A 17,333-nucleotide genomic window follows, 5' to 3' on the forward strand; every position below is an offset into this window, starting at 1 on the left:
CAGTGAGAGACAGAATAAAAATAAAAATAAATAAAAAACGCATGTAAAAATTTTTATAAATTGATTTGCATTTTAATGAGGGAAATAAGTATTTGACCCCTCTGCAAAACATGACTTAGTACCTGGTGGCAAAACCCTTGTTGGCAATCACAGAGGTCAGACGTTTCTTGTAGTTGGCCACCAGGCTTGCACACATCTCTGGAGTGATTTTGTCCCACTCCTCTTTGCAGATCTTCTCCAAGTCATTAAGGTTTTGAGGCTGACGTTTGGCAACTCGAACCTTCAGCTCCCTCCACAGATTTTCTATGGGATTAAGGTCTGGAGACTGGCTAGGCCACTCCAGGACCTTAATGTGCTTCTTCTTGAGCCACTCCTTTGTTGCCTTGGCCGTGTGTTTTGGGTCATTGTCATGCTGGAATACCCATCCACGACCCATTTTTTATGCCCTGGCTGAGGGAAGGAGGTTCTCACCCAAGATTTGACGGTACACGGCCCCGTCCATCGTCCCTTTGATGCGGTGAAGTTGTCCTGTCCCCTTAGCAGAAAAACACCCCCAAAGCATAATGTTTTCACCTCCATGTTTGACGGTGGGGATGGTGTTCTTGGGGTCATAGGCAGCATTCCTCCTTCTCCAAACACGGCGAGTTGAGTTGATGCCAAAGAGCTCGATTTTGGTCTCATCTGACCACAACACTTTCACCCAGTTCTCCTCTGAATCATTCAGATGTTCATTGGCAAACTTCAGATGGCCCTGTATATGTGCATTCTTGAGCAGGGGGACCTTGCGGGCGCTGCAGGATTTCAGTCCTTCACGGCGTAGTGTGTTACCAATTGTTTTCTTGGTGACTATGGTCCCAGCTGCCTTGAGATCATTGACAAGATCCTCCCGTGTAGTTCTGGGCTGATTCCTCACTGTTCTCATGATCATTGCAACTCCACGAGGTGAGATCTTGCATGGAGCCCCAGGCCAAGGGAGATTGACAGTTATTTTGTGTTTCTTCCATTTGCGAATAATCGCACCAACTGTTGTCACCTTCTCTCCAAGCTGCTTGGCAATGGTCTTGTAGCCCATTCCAGCCTTGTGTAGGTCTACAATCTTGTCCCTGACATCCTTGGAGAGCTCTTTGGTCTTGGCCATGGTGGAGAGTTTGGAATCTGATTGATTGATTGCTTCTGTGGACAGGTGTCTTTTATACAGGTAACAAGCTGAGATTAGGAGCACTCCCTTTAAGAGTGTGCTCCTAATCTCAGCTCGTTACCTGTATAAAAGACACCTGGGAGCCAGAAATCTTTCTGATTGAGAGGGGGTCAAATACTTATTTCCCTCATTAAAATGCAAATCAATTTATAACATTTTTGACATGCGTTTTTCTGGATTTTGTTGTTGTTATTCTGTCTCTCACTGTTCAAATAAACCTACCATTAAAATGATAGACTGATCATTTCTTTGTCAATGGGCAAACGTACAAAATCAGCAGGGGATCAAATACTTTTTTTCCCTCACTGTGTGTGTGTATATATATATATATATATATATATATATATATATATATATATATATATATATACATATATACACTGCTCAAAAAATTAAGGGAACACTAAAATAACACATCCTAGATCTGAATGAATGAAATAATCTTATTAAATACTTTTTTCTTTACATAGTTGAATGTGCTGACAACAAATTCACACAAAAATTATCAATGGAAATCAAATGTATCAACCCATGGATGTCTGGATTTGGAGTCACCCTCAAAATTAAAGTGGAAAACCACACTACAGGCTGATCCAACTTTGATGTAATGTCCTTAAAACAAGTCAAAATGAGGCTCAGTAGTGTGTGTGGCCTCCAGGTGCCTGCATGACCTCCCTACAACGCCTGGGCATGCTCCTGATGAGGTGGCGGATGGTCTCCTGAGGGATCTCCTCCCAGACCTGGACTAAAGCATCCGCCAACTCCTGGACAGTCTGTGGTGCAATGTGGCGTTGGTGGATGGAGCGAGACATGATGTCCCAGATGTGCTCAATTGGATTCAGGTCTGGGGAACGGGCGGGCCAGTCCATAGCATCAATGCCTTCCTCTTGCAGGAACTGCTGACACACTCCAGCCACATGAGGTCTAGCATTGTCTTGCATTAGGAGGAACCCAGGGCCAACCGCACCAGCATATGGTCTCACAAGGGGTCTGAAGATCTCATCTTGGTACCTAATGGCAGTCAGGCTACCTCTGGCGAGCACATGGAGGGCTGTGCGGCCCCCCAAAGAAATGCCACCCCACACCATGACTGACCCACCGCCAAACCGGTCATGCTGGAGGATGTTGCAGGCAGCAGAACGTTCTCCACGGCGTCTCCAGACTCTGTCACGTCTGTCACATGTGCTCAGTGTGAACCTGCTTTCATCTGTGAAGAGCACAGGGCGCCAGTGGCGAATTTGCCAATCTTGGTGTTCTCTGGCAAATGCCAAACGTCCTGCACGGTGTTGGGCTGTAAGCACAACCCCCACCTGTGGACGTTGGGCCCTCATACCACCCTCATGGAGTCTGTTTCTGACCGTTTGAGCAGACACATGCACATTTGTGGCCTGCTGGAGGTCATTTTGCAGGGCTCTGGCAGTGCTCCTCCTGCTCCTCCTTGCACAAAGGCGGAGGTAGCAGTCCTGCTGCTGGGTTGTTGCCCTCCTACGGCCTCCTCCACGTCTCCTGATGTACTGGCCTGTCTCCTGGTAGCGCCTCCATGCTCTGGACACTACGCTGACAGACACAGCAAACCTTCTTGCCACAGCTCGCATTGATGTGCCATCCTGGATGAGCTGCACTACCTGAGCCACTTGTGTGGGTTGTAGACTCCGTCTCATGCTACCACTAGAGTGAAAGCACCGCCAGCATTCAAAAGTGACCAAAACATCAGCCAGGAAGCATAGGAACTGAGAAGTGGTCTGTGGTCACCACCTGCAAAACCAGTCCTTTATTGGGGGTGTCTTGCTAATTGCCTATAATTTCCACCTGTTGTCTATTCCATTTGATCAACAGCATGTGAAATTTATTGTCAATCAGTGTTGCTTCCTAAGTGGACAGTTGGATTTCACAGAAGTGTGATTGACTTGGAGTTACATTGTGTTGTTTAAGTGTTCCCTTTATTTTTTTGAGCAGTATATATACATATATATACATATATATATACACATATACACATACACACACACACACACACACACACACACACACACACACACACACACACACACACACACACACACACACTACCAGTCAAAAGTTTGGACACACCTACTCATTCAAGGGTTTTTCTTTGTAGAATAATAGTGAAGAGATCAAAACTATGAAATAACACATATGGAATCATGTAGTAACCACAAAAGTGCTAAACAAATCAAAATATATTTTATATTTGAGATTCTTCAAATAGCCACCCTTTGCCTTGATGACAGCTTTGCACACTCTTGGCATGGTCTCAACCAGCTTCACCTGGAATGCTTTTCCAACCGTCTTGAAGGAGTTCCCACATATGCTGAGCACTTATTGGCTGCTTTTCCTTCACTCTGCCGTCCGACTCATCCCAAACCATCTCAATTGGGTTGAGGTCAGGGGATTGTGTAGGCCAGGTCATCTGATGCAGCACTCCATAAATCTCCTTCTTCGTAAAATATCCCTTACACAGCCTGGAGGTGTGATGGGTCATTGTCCTGTTTAAAAACAAATGATAGTCCCATTAAGCCCAAACCAGATGGGATGGTGTATCGCTGCAGAATGCTGTGGTAGCCATGCTGGTTAAGTGTGCCTTGAATTCTAAATAAATTACTGACAGTGTCACCAGCAAAGCACCCCCACACCATAACACCTCTTCCTCCATGCTTTACGGTGGGAAATACATTTTTTTTTTACATTTTTAGTCATTTAGCAGACGCTCTTATCCAGAGCGACTTACATGAGCAATTAGGGTTAAGTGCCTTGCTTAAGGGCACATCGACAGATTTTTCACCTAGTCGGCTCGGGGATTAGAACCAGCGACCTTTCGGTTACTGGCACAACGCTCTTACCCACTAAGCTACCTGCCACCCTAAATACACATGTGGAGATCATCCGTTCACCCACACCGCATCTCACAAAGACACGGCGGTTGGAACCAAAAATCTCAAATTTGGACTTCAGACCAAAGGACACATTTCCACTAGTCTAATATCCATTGCTCGTGTTTCTTGGCCCAAGCAGGTCTCTTCTTATTATTGGTGTCCTTTAGTAGTAGTTTCTTTGCAGCAATTCAACCATGAAGGCCTGATTCACACAGTCTCCTCTGTACAGTTGATGTTGAGATGTGTCTGTGACTTGAACTCTGAGAAGCATTTATTTGGGCTGCAATCTGAGGGGAAGTTAACTCTAATGAACTTATCCTCTGCAGCAGAGGTAACTCTGGGTCTTCCTTTTCTGTGGCGGTCCTCATGAGAGTCAGTTTCATCATTGCGCTTGATGGTTTTTGCGACTGTACTTGAAGAAACTTTCAAAGTTCCTGACATTTTCCGGATTGACCGACCTTCATGTCTTAAAGTAATAATGGACTTTAGTTTCTCTTTGCTTATTTGAGCTGTTCTTGACATAATATGGACTTGGTCTTTTTCCAAGTAGGGCTATCTTCTGTATACCACCCCTACCTTGTCACAACACAACTGATTGGCTCAAACGCATTAAGGAAAGAAATTCCACAAATTAACTTTTAACAAGGCACACCTGTTAATTGAAATGCATACCAGGTGACTACCTCATGAAGCTGGTTGAGAGAATGCCAAGAGTGTTGAAGAATCTCAAATATAAAATATATTTTGATTTCTTTAACACTTTTTGGGTTACGACATGATTCCATATGTGTTATTTCACAGTTTTGATGTCTTCACTATTATTCTACAATGTAGAAAATAGTAAAAATAAAGAAAAACCCTGGAATGAGTAGGTGTGTCCAAACTTTTGACTGGTACTGTATATATGCCACTTTATTGATCTCATAATCCTAAATGCATTTTTCAACAAAGCCTTTACCACATTGAGGAGCATGATGATGCAGAAGTTGATGCACACGGCTGTGCCGGTGGTGGCCACCTGAGAGTTGTTCCTGATAAGAGCCCAGCCAAAGGCGGCAAAAGTGCTGACTGTGATCACACGGTAAATCACAATGCCGAAGACGGCAGCGATCACCACCAGGATCTGAGGAGGTCAATAAAACATTCTGGTCAGGCACACATATAGTAACAAGGCAAATCTGATTAATTGCTCACTGGGTTGAGTTGGCTTGCTTGCAACATCACAGTTGTTGGTTTGATTCCTACATGGGCCACATACTGAAGATTTGAATGAATTCAAACAAAAACCAGTGGGAAACTGGTTTAACAAGCAGCAAGCATGAGGCAACATGCAAACCATTTTAATGCATCTGTCCCTACTCAAATTAAATTATTACGAAATATTCACTATACCTACTCCAGGGACTTACCATAAAGAAGATTCCAGAAGCTGAGACAATGAGTCGGCTGTACTTGTCTGTAAAGGCCTGGTACGGCTCAGGCTTTCCAGATATGGGGTTCATCCTCTCCTTTTTGGAATATTTGGCCTCAAACTGGGGACGGATTTCCTCCTGCAGCACACAGAAAGCTGGCTGAGCCACAAACGCTCCCAGAATGTTCTGCAAACGTCTGCAAAATGTGATCATGACACGTCTCCTTGGCTTTCTTGAAACAGCTTTAGAACACAAACTGTGGGTATTTCAAGAACACAGCAGTGTCATAATTAAAGTTGAATATTTTCCTATTATTTTACAAATGTCCATCCCCGAGAATAAATCACTTTTCTCCCGGGTAACCCGGTATTTCCTGCCAAAGCCGGAAGTGTCATTCTAAAGTGTTGAATCTTTGAGTGTGGACTATGTTACTGTACTGTATTATATGGACTGGAATTACGCACCTCGCTCAAACCATGAAGCTGGGAGAGAAGCTGTGATGCTGGTAAAGGACATGGGTCCTACAAAGTTACAATTATAGGCAAGTGAATTTGATTTTAAAATGTAATTTTACATTTCCCCTAATGTTGTCAACATGTGTCTTATACTACCTCATCGCTCTCTCTATTGTTGCTTCATTCCTTCCTCACTTTCAACAGTTAAATGAAATAAGTTTCATTGTGCTTATCTTCTTCATTGTAATGACATGCTTGAATAATATAAGACTAGAAGATGCCAACGGCTTTCACTTCTCTTCACGAAGATTGAATGGTTATGGGTTTGAATAAATAACTGCCATAGTATACCGCCATCGCGCATTCTCTCTTCTTTCAAACTCCCAATGAGTTCTATGGGCTGCTGTATTTAATGTTCAGCAAACAAGAGCTTGCATCCCTCTTCCAATAGTCTATTAGTATAAGAAATACTGAAATAAAAAGTCCAGCAAGCTATTTCTAGTCTAGCTTTTCCTGGGACTCCAAGAGCCAAGGAGCGTTTTTTAAAGAAAGAGAGGCGAGCGGAGTGTGGGTGCGTATGCGCAAAAGTTAGAAGCTTATGCATATGAACCCATCATTCATTAGCTACATATAAGGCTAATATGTATTACCTGGAAGAGGTAGGCTAGGACATCTACTGTATATATAAATCAACAGGATTATCTATTTTGGATGCAATTTGAATGGAATTGATGGACAGAGAGAAACACTGCGAGAGAGTGGTCACATGCGCACTGATTTAAAGCAATGACATTGGAGTGATAGGGTGTTTTAAAACTCTGCAGCTGGAATAAAAAAGATCATCTTTAAACAAAAAAAATAAGATGACCCCCGAAAGCCAGATGGAGATGTGTAAATTAGACGTGCATTCAGTCCTTATATTACTGCAGCAAATGTAGGCCTACTTGTCACAAGAAAAAAAAGTTAAGGGGGGACGGGGGACGGGGGACGGGGGACGGACGGACGGATGGACACCCCCCTTAAGGGAAATGTCTATTTCTGACAGAAAAAAAGCATCGTTTGGTAAGATTTAGATATGTGTAAAACTGGCTATCCTTAGGCAAACACATTTTGAAGGAAAATAAGTGTTGGCAGAATGTTTTTATAGAATAACCAAAAATATATACAAACTTTAGAAAGGGGGTGTTTAAAACAAATACTAGAACAATGTACCTCAAAATCGTTGTTGGAGAGACTTAAGTTGAGACGAGGCCGATAACATTTTTAGTTGAGCAAGACTAGTGGAAAGTGTTGAATTTTCTTGGGGTGATATACAGTGGGGGAAAAAAGTATTTAGTCAGCCACCAATTGTGCAAGTTCTCCCACTTAAAAAGATGAGAGAAGCCTGTAATTTTCATCATAGGTACACGTCAACTATGACAGACAAAATGAGGAAAAAAATCCTGAAAATCACATTGTAGGATTTTTAATTAATTTATTTGCAAATTATGGTGGAAAATAAGTATCTGGTCAATAACAAAAGTTTCTCAATACTTTGTTATATACCCTTTGTTGGCAATGACACAGGTCAAACGTTTTCTGTAAGTCTTCACAAGGTTTTCACACACTGTTGCTGGTATTTTGGCCCATTCCTCCACGCAGATCTCCTCTAGAGCAGTGATGTTTTGGGGCTGTCGCTGGGCAACACGGACTTTCAACTCCCTCCAAAGATTTTCTATGGGGTTGAGATCTGGAGACTGGCTAGGCCACTCCAGGACCTTGAAATGCTTCTTACGAAGCCACTCCTTCGTTGCCCGGGCGCTGTGTTTGGGATCATTGTCATGCTGAAAGACCCAGCCACGTTTCATCTTCAATGCCCTTGCTGATGGAAGGACGTTTTCACTCAAAATCTCACGATACATGGCCCCATTCATTCTTTCCTTTACACAGATCAGTCGTCCTGGTCCCTTTGCAGAAAAACAGCCCCAAAGCATGATGTTTCCACCCCCATGCTTCACAGTAGGTATGGTGTTCTTTGGATGCAACTCAGCATTCTTTGTCCTCCAAACATGACGAGTTGAGTTTTTACCAAAAAGTTATATTTTGGTTTCATCTGACCATATGACATTCTCCCAATCCTCTTCTGGATCATCCAAATGCACTCTAGCAGACTTCAGATGGGCCTGGACATGTACTGGCTTAAGCAGGGGGACATATTACTTCAACTACCTCAACTAGCCGGTGCCCCCGCACATTGACTCTGCACCTGTACCCCCCTGTATATATAGCCTCCCTACTGTTATTTTATTTTACTTCTGCTCTTTTTTTCCTCAACACTTTTTTTGTTGTTGTTTTATCTTTACTTTTTTTGTTAAAAATACATGCACTGTTGGTTAAGGGCTGTAAGTAAGCATTTCACTGTAATGTCTGCACCTGTTGTATTCGGCGCATGTGACCAATAAAATTTGATTTGATTTGATTTGATTTGACGTCTGGCACTGCAGGATTTGAGTCCCTGGCGGCATAGTGTGTTACTGATGGTAGGCTTTATTACTTTGGTCCCACCTCTGTCAGGGGTGCTGAAGGTGGGTGTGGTGCAGGAATCAAGCACAGGACGCAGAAGCTAAGTCCAAAAGACTTTAGTGAATGATTCACGTAGTACACGAGAACAATAAGCCCGGAGGCGAAATAAAGGCGCACACAGGCGTCAAACAAAAGGCGCACTAACATGTGCGAAAACCTCTTCAAACAACGGAGGGAAGATACGTAGCTCAGAACACCAAAACAGAAGAGCAATCACACACAACACCATACACACACAACGAGAACTAAATAGGACACTAATGAGGACTAACTAGACACAGGTGTACAACATCAAGACAAAACCAAACGAACATGAAACATAGATCGGTGGCAGCTAGTACTCCGGGGGACGACGACCGCCGAAACCTGCCCGAACAAGGAGGAGGAGCAGCCTCGGCCGAAACCGTGACAGTACCCCCCCTTGACGCACGGCTCCAGCCGTGCGCCGACCCCGGCCTCGGGGACGACCAGGAGGGCGCGGAGCAGGGTGCGCGGGATGGTCCCGGTGGAACTCCGACAGGAGAGATGGGTCTAGGATATCCCTCCGTGGCACCCAGCACCGCTCCTCCGGGCCGTACCCTCCCACTCCACGAGATACTGGAGACCCCCATCCGGCGTCTTGAGTCCAAGATGGACCGAACGGTGTACGCCGGAGCCCCTCGATGTCCAGTGGGGGCGGAGGAGTCTCTCCTATCTCACCTTCCTGGAGTGGACCAGCTACCACCCGGCCTGAGAAGAGACACATGGAACGAGGGGTTAATATTCTTATATTCAACAGGCAGATGTAACCTATAACACACCTCGTTCAATCTTCTCAGGACTTTAAAAGGCCCCACAAACCGCCGACCCAGCTTCCGGCAGGGCAGGCGGAGGGGTAGGTTTCTGGTAGAGAGCCAGACTCGATCTCCGGGTGCGTACACCGGCCCCTCACTGCGGTGGAGATCGGCGCTCGCCTTGTGACGACGGATGGCCCGCTGCAGGTGGACCTGTGCAGCGTTCCACGTCTCCTCCGAGCGCCTCATCCAATCATCCACCGCAGGGGCCTCGATCTGGCTCTGCTGCCAAGGTGCCAGAACCGGCTGGTAACCTAACACACATTGGAAGGGGGTTAGGTTGGTAGAGGAGTGGCGGAGAGAGTTCTGGGCCATCTCGGCCCAGGGAATGTACCGAGCCCACTCCTCAGGCTGGTCCTGGCAATACGACCTCAGAAACCTACCCACATCCTGGTTGACTCATTCTACCTGCCCGTTACTCTCCGGGTGGTACCCTGAGGTAAGGCTCACCGAGACCCCCAAACGCTCCATGAACGCTCTCCATACTCGGGAGGTAAACTGGGGGCCTCGATCAGACACTATATCCTCGGGTACCCCGTAATGCCGGAAGACGTGGGTAAATAGTGCCTCTGCGGTTTGTAGGGCAGTAGGAAGACCCGACATAGGGAGAAGACGACAGGCCTTAGAGAACCGGTCCACAACAACCAGGATGGTGGTATTCCCCTGAGAGAGGGGAAGGTCTGTCACAAAATCCACCGAGAGGTGGGACCATGGTCGTTGTGGAACGGGCAGGGGTTGTAACTTACCCCTGGGCAGGTGTCTGGGCGCCTTACACTGGGCGCACACCGAGCAGGAGGAGACATAAACCCTCACATCCCTGGCTAACGTGGGCCACCAGTATTTAGTGCTAAGACAATGCACTGTCCGGCCAATACCCGGATGTCCAGAGGAGGGTGACATGTGAGCCCAGTAAATGAGTCGATCCCGAATCTCGAGCGGAACGTACTTCCGACCCTCAGGACACTGTGGAGGGCTGGGGTCAGTACGCAACGCTCGCTTGATTTCAGCATCGACCTCCCACACCACCGGTGCCACAAGACAAGACTCCGGTAGTATGGGAGTAGGCTCAACGGACCTCTCCTCCGTGTCATACCGCCGGGACAGCGCATCTGCCTTACCATTCTGGGACCCAGGGATGTACGTGATTTTAAATACGAACCTGGCGAGAAACATACTCCATCGAGCCTGGCGAGGGTTCAGTCTCCTCGCTGCCCGGATGTACTCCAGGTTCCGATGGTCAGTCAAAATGAGGAAAGGATGTTGAGCCCCCTCAAGCCAATGCCTCCACACCTTAAGGGCCTGAACTACAGCTAACAGCTCCCTGTCCCCGACGTCATAATTTCGCTCCGCCGGGCTGAGCTTTTTAGAGTAAAAAGCACAGGGGCGGAGTTTAGGTGGCGTGCCGGACCGTTGAGAGAGTACGGCCCCTATACCGGCCTCAGACGCGTCCACCTCGACCTGAAAGGGTAATGCGGGGTCCGGATGCGCCAGCACCGGAGCCGACGTAAACAGGTCCTTCAGTCTCCTAAAGGCCCTGTCCGCATCAGCTGACCACTGCAGGCGCACAGGACCCCCTTTCAGAAGGGACGTGATGGGAGCTGCCACCTGTCCAAAACCCCGGATAAACCTCCGGTAGTAATTCGCAAAGCCCAAGAACTGCTGCACCTCTTTGACAGTGGTTGGGGTTTGCCAATTACGCACAGCTGACACACGATCCACCTCCATTCTCACCCCTGACGCAGACAACCGATAACCCAAAAAGGAGACCGACTCCTGGAAAAACAGACATTTCTCTGCCTTGACATATAGGTCGTGCTCCAACAGCCTCCTCAATACACGACGCACCAGGGCTATATGCTCGGCTCGGGTAGACGAGTACACTAGAATGTCATCAATGTACACGACCACCCCTTGCCCCTGCATATCCCGGAAAATCTCATCTACGAAGGATTGGAAGACTGATGGAGCATTCATCAACCGATATGGCATGACGAGATACTCGAAATGACCTGACGTGGTACTAAACGCTGTTTTCCATTCGTCGCCCTCCCTAATGCGCACCAAGTTATACGCGCTCCTGAGATCCAGTTTTGTGAAAAAACCGCGCTCCATGCAATGACTCCGTCATGGTCGCAATCAGAGGGAGTGGATAACTGTATTTCACAGTAATCTGATTGAGACCACGGTAATCGATGCACGGGCGCAACCCTCCATCTTTTTTCTTCACAAAAAAGAAGCTCGAGGAGGCGGGAGAAGTGGAGGGCCGTATGTATCCCTGTCTCAAAGATTCAGCTATGTAAGTTTCCATAGCTTTTCTCTCCTCTTGAGACAAAGGATACACGTGGCTCCGTGGGAGCGCTGCTCCTGCCTGGAGATCAATCGCACAATCCCCCTGTCTATGAGGAGGCAACTGTGTCGCCCTAGCTTTACTAAACACGAGAGCTAAATCCCCATATTCAGGAATGTGCAGTGCGGGCACTTGGTTTGGACTTTCCACCGAAGTCGCCCCTACGGAAACACCCAGACATCGCCCCTCACACTGAGCAGACCACCCATTGAGAGCCCTCTGTTGCCACGAAATAGCAGGGTTATGGGTGCTTAACCAGGGAATTCCCAGCACCACCGGGTACGCAGGAGAGTCGATCAGATACAACTGTATAGTCTCTTCATGACCCCCCCTGCGCACACATCCTAAGTGGCGCTGTGACTTCCCTAATCAACCCCGACCCCAACGGGCGGCTATCTAAAGCATGAACGGGAAAAGGCTTGTCAACAGGCAGGAGAGGGATCCCTAAATCTAAACAAAACTTCCGATCAACAAAATTCCCAGCTGCGCCTGAATCTACTAGCGCCTTATGCTGGGAATGAGGTGCAACCTGTGGAAAACAAACAGGTATACAAAAGTGCGCAACAGAGAGCTCTGGGTAAGTGGGGCGTCTACTCACCTGGGAAGGCTCCCCAGTGCGTGGCCTGTTGTCTCCTACCTCGGGGAATCCTCCCCAGCACCTGGCCGCAGTGTGCCCTCTACGACCGCACTTGGTGCAGGGGACAGGCCCCCTCGGGCTCCTCCTCCTCCTTTCTCTAGCGCCAGCACCCCCGAGCTCCATAGGGCTCGGCTCGGAGGTGCCGGAGGGTGGAATGGACGGACCCCACTTGGGACGTCCACGGGTGGCCAGCAGGGTGTCCAGACGGATGGACATATCGACCAACTGGTCGAAGGTGAAATTGGTGTCCCTGCAGGCCAACTCACGTTGAACGTCCTCCCGTAGGCTACATCGAAAATGGTCGATGAGGGCCCGTTCATTCCACCCTGCGTCTGCCGCTAGAGTCCGGAACTCCAGCGCGAACGCCTGTGCGCTCCTCCTCCCCTGTCTCAGGTGGAATAGACGCTCCCCGCCGCTTTGCCCTCAGGTGGATGGTCGAACACGGCCTTGAGCGACGGGAGAACTCGGCGTAGGAGATGGTGGTGGCGTCCATCCTCCTCCACTCGGTGTTGGCCCATTCCAACGCCTTGCCCGTGAGACAGGAGATGAGGGCGGAAACGCTCTCGTGTCCCGAGGGCACCGGGTGTACAGTGGCCAGGTAGAGCTCCACCTGCAGGAGGAACCCCTGACACCCGGCAGCTGTTCCGTCATACGCCCTCGGGAGCGAGAGCCGAATCCCACTGGGTTCCGGACCTGGGACTGGTGGACCGGCCGATGGGGGTGGTAGGGTAGGTGGAGGTGTGGGTACCCCTCTGGACTCCCATCGGTGCAGGGTGTTGATGACGTCCTGTAGAGCGGTCCCCAGTTGTCTGATCTGGTCATCCTGGCCGCGGACATGCTCCTCCAGCGACTCAGGCGTGACTGTTGCTCCTGCTGATTCCATTCATAAAGGTGTGTGATTCTGTCAGGGGTGCTGAAGGTGGGTGTGGTGCAGGAATCAAGCACAGGACGCAGAAGCTAAGTCCAAAAGACTTTAGTGAATGATTCACGTAGTACACGAGAACAATAAGCCCGGAGGCTAAATAAAGGCGCACACATGCGTCAAACAAAAGGCGCACTAACATGTGCGAAAACCTCTCCAAACAACGGAGGGAAGATACGTAGCTCAGAACACCAAAACAGAAGAGCAATCACACACAACACCATACACACACAACGAGAACTAAATAGGACACTAATGAGGACTAACTAGACACAGGTGTACAACATCAAGACAAAACCAAACGAACATGAAACATAGATCGGTGGCAGCTAGTACTCCGGGGACGACGACCGCCGAAACCTGCCCGAACAAGGAGGAGGAGCAGCCTCGGCCGAAACCGTGACAACCTCTCTGCAGGTCATTCACTAGGTCCCCCCGTAATTTATGAGAATTACAGGAGGGGGGCGTTTAACCCTGGGGGGCGTTTAACCCCAAGTCACCCTACCATGATGAGATACATGCATTGTGAATACTGAGATGCGCAGTCTGTCCCCAACCTGAGCGTTGATGATTGATCATGCAGATATGCGATAGCAGAGAGAAGGCCGTAGCCTAGAGAAGATTTAGACATTGCATATCATTTAACAGTTCTATTTCACATCATGCTGTTCATATAAATAATTTACCGGTTTCTTGCAGTTATTTACCCCGGGAAAAGGGATTGGGTTTGGGTGGGAAATTTCAGTAACCCAGTTTCCGCTACTCAACCCTAGTCATAACCGAGTGGGAATCTCAAGGCAATGCTCCCTCTTGTAATATTTTGTATACATCAGAAAAGTGGAACGTCCCTAGGACCTTCATGGCATGATTGTTCAAATCTTTTAAGAAATGTAATTTTTTTGTTGTTGAAAAGATCTTCATGCTAGAAAAACAGCAGACAGTACATTCCCATTTATACGTTCACACACACACACACACGTTATGCCTGGGAGGTTATTTCTAAATTGATGATGCTGATCATAATGAATGTATTTTTACCTCCTCTTCCTCCCAGTCAATTAGGTCCCAGTCATATGCAAGGACCGCTCGCCGCCTCTTCCAGAACTCGAGAAACACGGTTGCTAAAATACACAACTAGGTTAGTGTTTGAGGGTTGTTAGGGCTAGGTCAGTATGTGTCATATTCAATGTGGGACAAGTATGTACACGTGTGTTCAAGTTATCAAACAATGTTGGCAATGCAATACAAAACAGAATCCTTTAAATGTAACCATCTCTTGCATTGCTGCCGAAAACAAGAATCATTTAAATTAATCTCTTTCTTTGTTGAAGGAAGGTTGTTTTGCATGACTCAAAATGATTCAATTATCACTTCAAGTAGTTCTCCACATTCAGATAAGACAATTTTGCAGCACAGTTGTTGGGTGCCAGGATTCATACTGTTACTTCAGTTATCTAAAATCGTTCACTATTCTAGCTATTTAGGATGGACGTTGTGCAATAGGTCATTTCACCAACAAGCCACTGCTGCTTTTAAAGCACTGTAAAGAGAGGGTAGGTTCTCTTGAACAAAGTCCTTAGGATGGGTTATCCATTGCCAATCTGTTTACCAGTGTGTCACTTGACAATCAGAGCAATCTCTTTGCAGAGGCTGGACTAAGATCAGTTTAACTAGTAGCTCTGAATGGAAAGGCACATGTTTCTGTAGTTCCAGACAGTTGTATGAGGCCAGCCAGCGGTCTCTTTTGGTGGAAAGGCACATGTTTCTGCAGAGCCAGCAGCAGGGGAGCACACTTCAGAGGAATGTTAATGAAGCGATTTCAATGGGTATTCTACTGTAGTTGAATGCCAAGAAATAGTCAGTGTTGGACAACAGCAAGATCCACTGCTCTCCAGACAAACCCAGGTAGGTTGAGTTTTATACTTATTTACAGGCAGTCCAACGATATTGTATTGCAGGGATCATCAACTAGATTCAGCCGTGGGCCGATTTTTTCTTGAGTGGATGGTCAGGGGGTCGGAACATAATTACAAATCATTTGTAGACTGCAAAAAGTCTGCCCAAACATATAATGTTCGACTAAAACAATCATTTCAAACCTTGCTTACATTTGTATACGATCACGTCGTGTCTCTCTATTATGTGTGGGAATACTTGGGAACAGGTTTCTTACATTAAAATAACTTGGAGCTGATTTCCTGGTATTTTTTTATGTCCAACAATGAAAATCCCCCCCCCCCCCGCCCCCCCCCCCCCAGAAAACTTCGGGGGGGGATAAAACCACAGAATTTTGCCCCTGAGCTGCCAGTTGGGGAACCCTGCTGTATTGAGTATCTGAGGGCCTATACAGTTATTTAGCCTTGATTAATCCCAAATGTATTTAAAAATGTTTTGCTTTATTGTCCTAATTTTATAGCTGTGGTTCCACTTGTATGCACAACAAAGACTCAAAATGTCAGTAGGCTATGGTAGCTAACATGAACTACCTCATTTTCCAGGTTAGTTTATTACATTTTTCTACCTGTTTTCACGTTTTCAGCCGATCTACATTTGTTGCATGAAGTTGGGTGAAGAACATTTCACTCAACATATTTCACCTTTGTACCAATGAGATAACACTGCCAATTTGTGACGGATTAAAGGGAGGGTTAGATAAAAGGGATTTGTGGTGGTCATTGCACTCTAGTCAAGAGAATGATGAATGGTGGATATTTAGTGTAACAATGACCTGCATTTGACCCCATTAACCTATACATTAATCTCACCAACACATTATATAACACATTAGGAGAAGACTAAGTACACATGACGACTGCATAAAGCAATCACAAACAACGACCATTGATCAACATGTGACCTTTCAAAACAGTGAACAGTATAACAATAGATGACAAATGACACAATCATGACTCATGAAGAAGTTCGCAATCAACAGTGGTGCAAAGTACTTAAGTAGTTTTTTTTAGGTATCTGAATTTTACTTGACTATTTATATTTTGGACTACTTTTACTTCACTACATTCCTAAAGAAAATAATGTACTTTTTACTCCATACATTTTCCCTGACACCCAAAAGTACTTGTAAAATTTGAATGCTTAGCAGGCCAGGAAAATGGTCCAATTCACTCACTTATCAAGAGAACATCCCTGGTCATCCCTACTGCCTCTGATCTGGAGGACTCACTAAACACAAATGCATTGTTTGTAAATGATGTCTGCGTGTTGTAGTGTGCCCCTGGCTTTCCGTAAATAAAATAAAACAAGAAAATTGTGCTGTCCGACTTGCTTATTATAAGCAATTTGAAATTATTTATACTTTTACTTCTGATACTTAAGTATATTTTTGCAATTACATTTACTTTTGATACTTAAGTATATTTAAAACTAAATACTTTTAGACTTTTACTCAAGTAGTATTTTTCTGGGTTAGTTTCACTTTTACTTTAGTCATTTTTTATGAAGGTATCTTTATTTTTACTCAAGTGTGACAATTTGGTACTTTTTCCACCACTGGCAATCAGTAACCATAGCTACTAACATACACTGTAGAAATATGTAATCTCTACTGTCACAAACTCTTATGAAAGAAGTATGACAGCCTCTGTCAAGTCCAAAATGTTATCTAAAGCAATCTGTGGTTAATGCTACATACTGATGTCTCCGTCTTGTCTAGATAGGTCCTGGTTCTGTGCAAGGACGATGATCGATGGGCTGTCCCCAGAATGACAGCTTCTCTCTGGACCTTTCCCAGCCAGACGTCTGGGTCTGGGAGCCAGAACCAATGGAGGGTGAGTAAATCACAGACCATGCGGTGACACACTCAAATCAAGTGCTATATTTGCATGTGAAAATGGCATAGAATGCACCTTGTACTATTGCTCCATTGTTTATGTGTTGGTTAATTAATTATTCTTGGATAAACAGAATTTAAATTGTTGACTTACAGTACAGTAGTATATGTAGAGTGTGTAATGAATACCTGATCCAATGTATGTTGAAGTTAAATCCCTCTATCCAATACATTTCTCACCATAAAAGATGAACGACAGGGAAATGTATGAGTGGTTTCCATA

The 17,333-nt window shown here is 46.1% G+C and overlaps 1 protein-coding gene across 2 annotated transcripts in view; it reads right to left on the reverse strand.

The window, feature by feature from the left end:
- LOC121543482 (anoctamin-4) overlaps positions 1–17,333 on the reverse strand; it is a 55,709-nt gene that overhangs the window by 11,713 nt on the left and 26,663 nt on the right. For both annotated transcript variants that reach the window (XM_041853360.2, XM_041853361.1), the window contains 3 exons: positions 14,299–14,381; positions 5,502–5,642; positions 5,051–5,215 (listed from right to left, as the gene is read on the reverse strand). In XM_041853360.2, the coding sequence (XP_041709294.1) occupies positions 5,051–5,215; positions 5,502–5,642; positions 14,299–14,381 (389 nt within the window). The remainder of the gene's footprint in view (positions 1–5,050; positions 5,216–5,501; positions 5,643–14,298; positions 14,382–17,333) is intronic.

This window comes from Coregonus clupeaformis, unplaced genomic scaffold (genome assembly GCF_020615455.1).
Source record: "Coregonus clupeaformis isolate EN_2021a unplaced genomic scaffold, ASM2061545v1 scaf0290, whole genome shotgun sequence".
Lineage (NCBI taxonomy): Eukaryota > Metazoa > Chordata > Actinopteri > Salmoniformes > Salmonidae > Coregonus > Coregonus clupeaformis.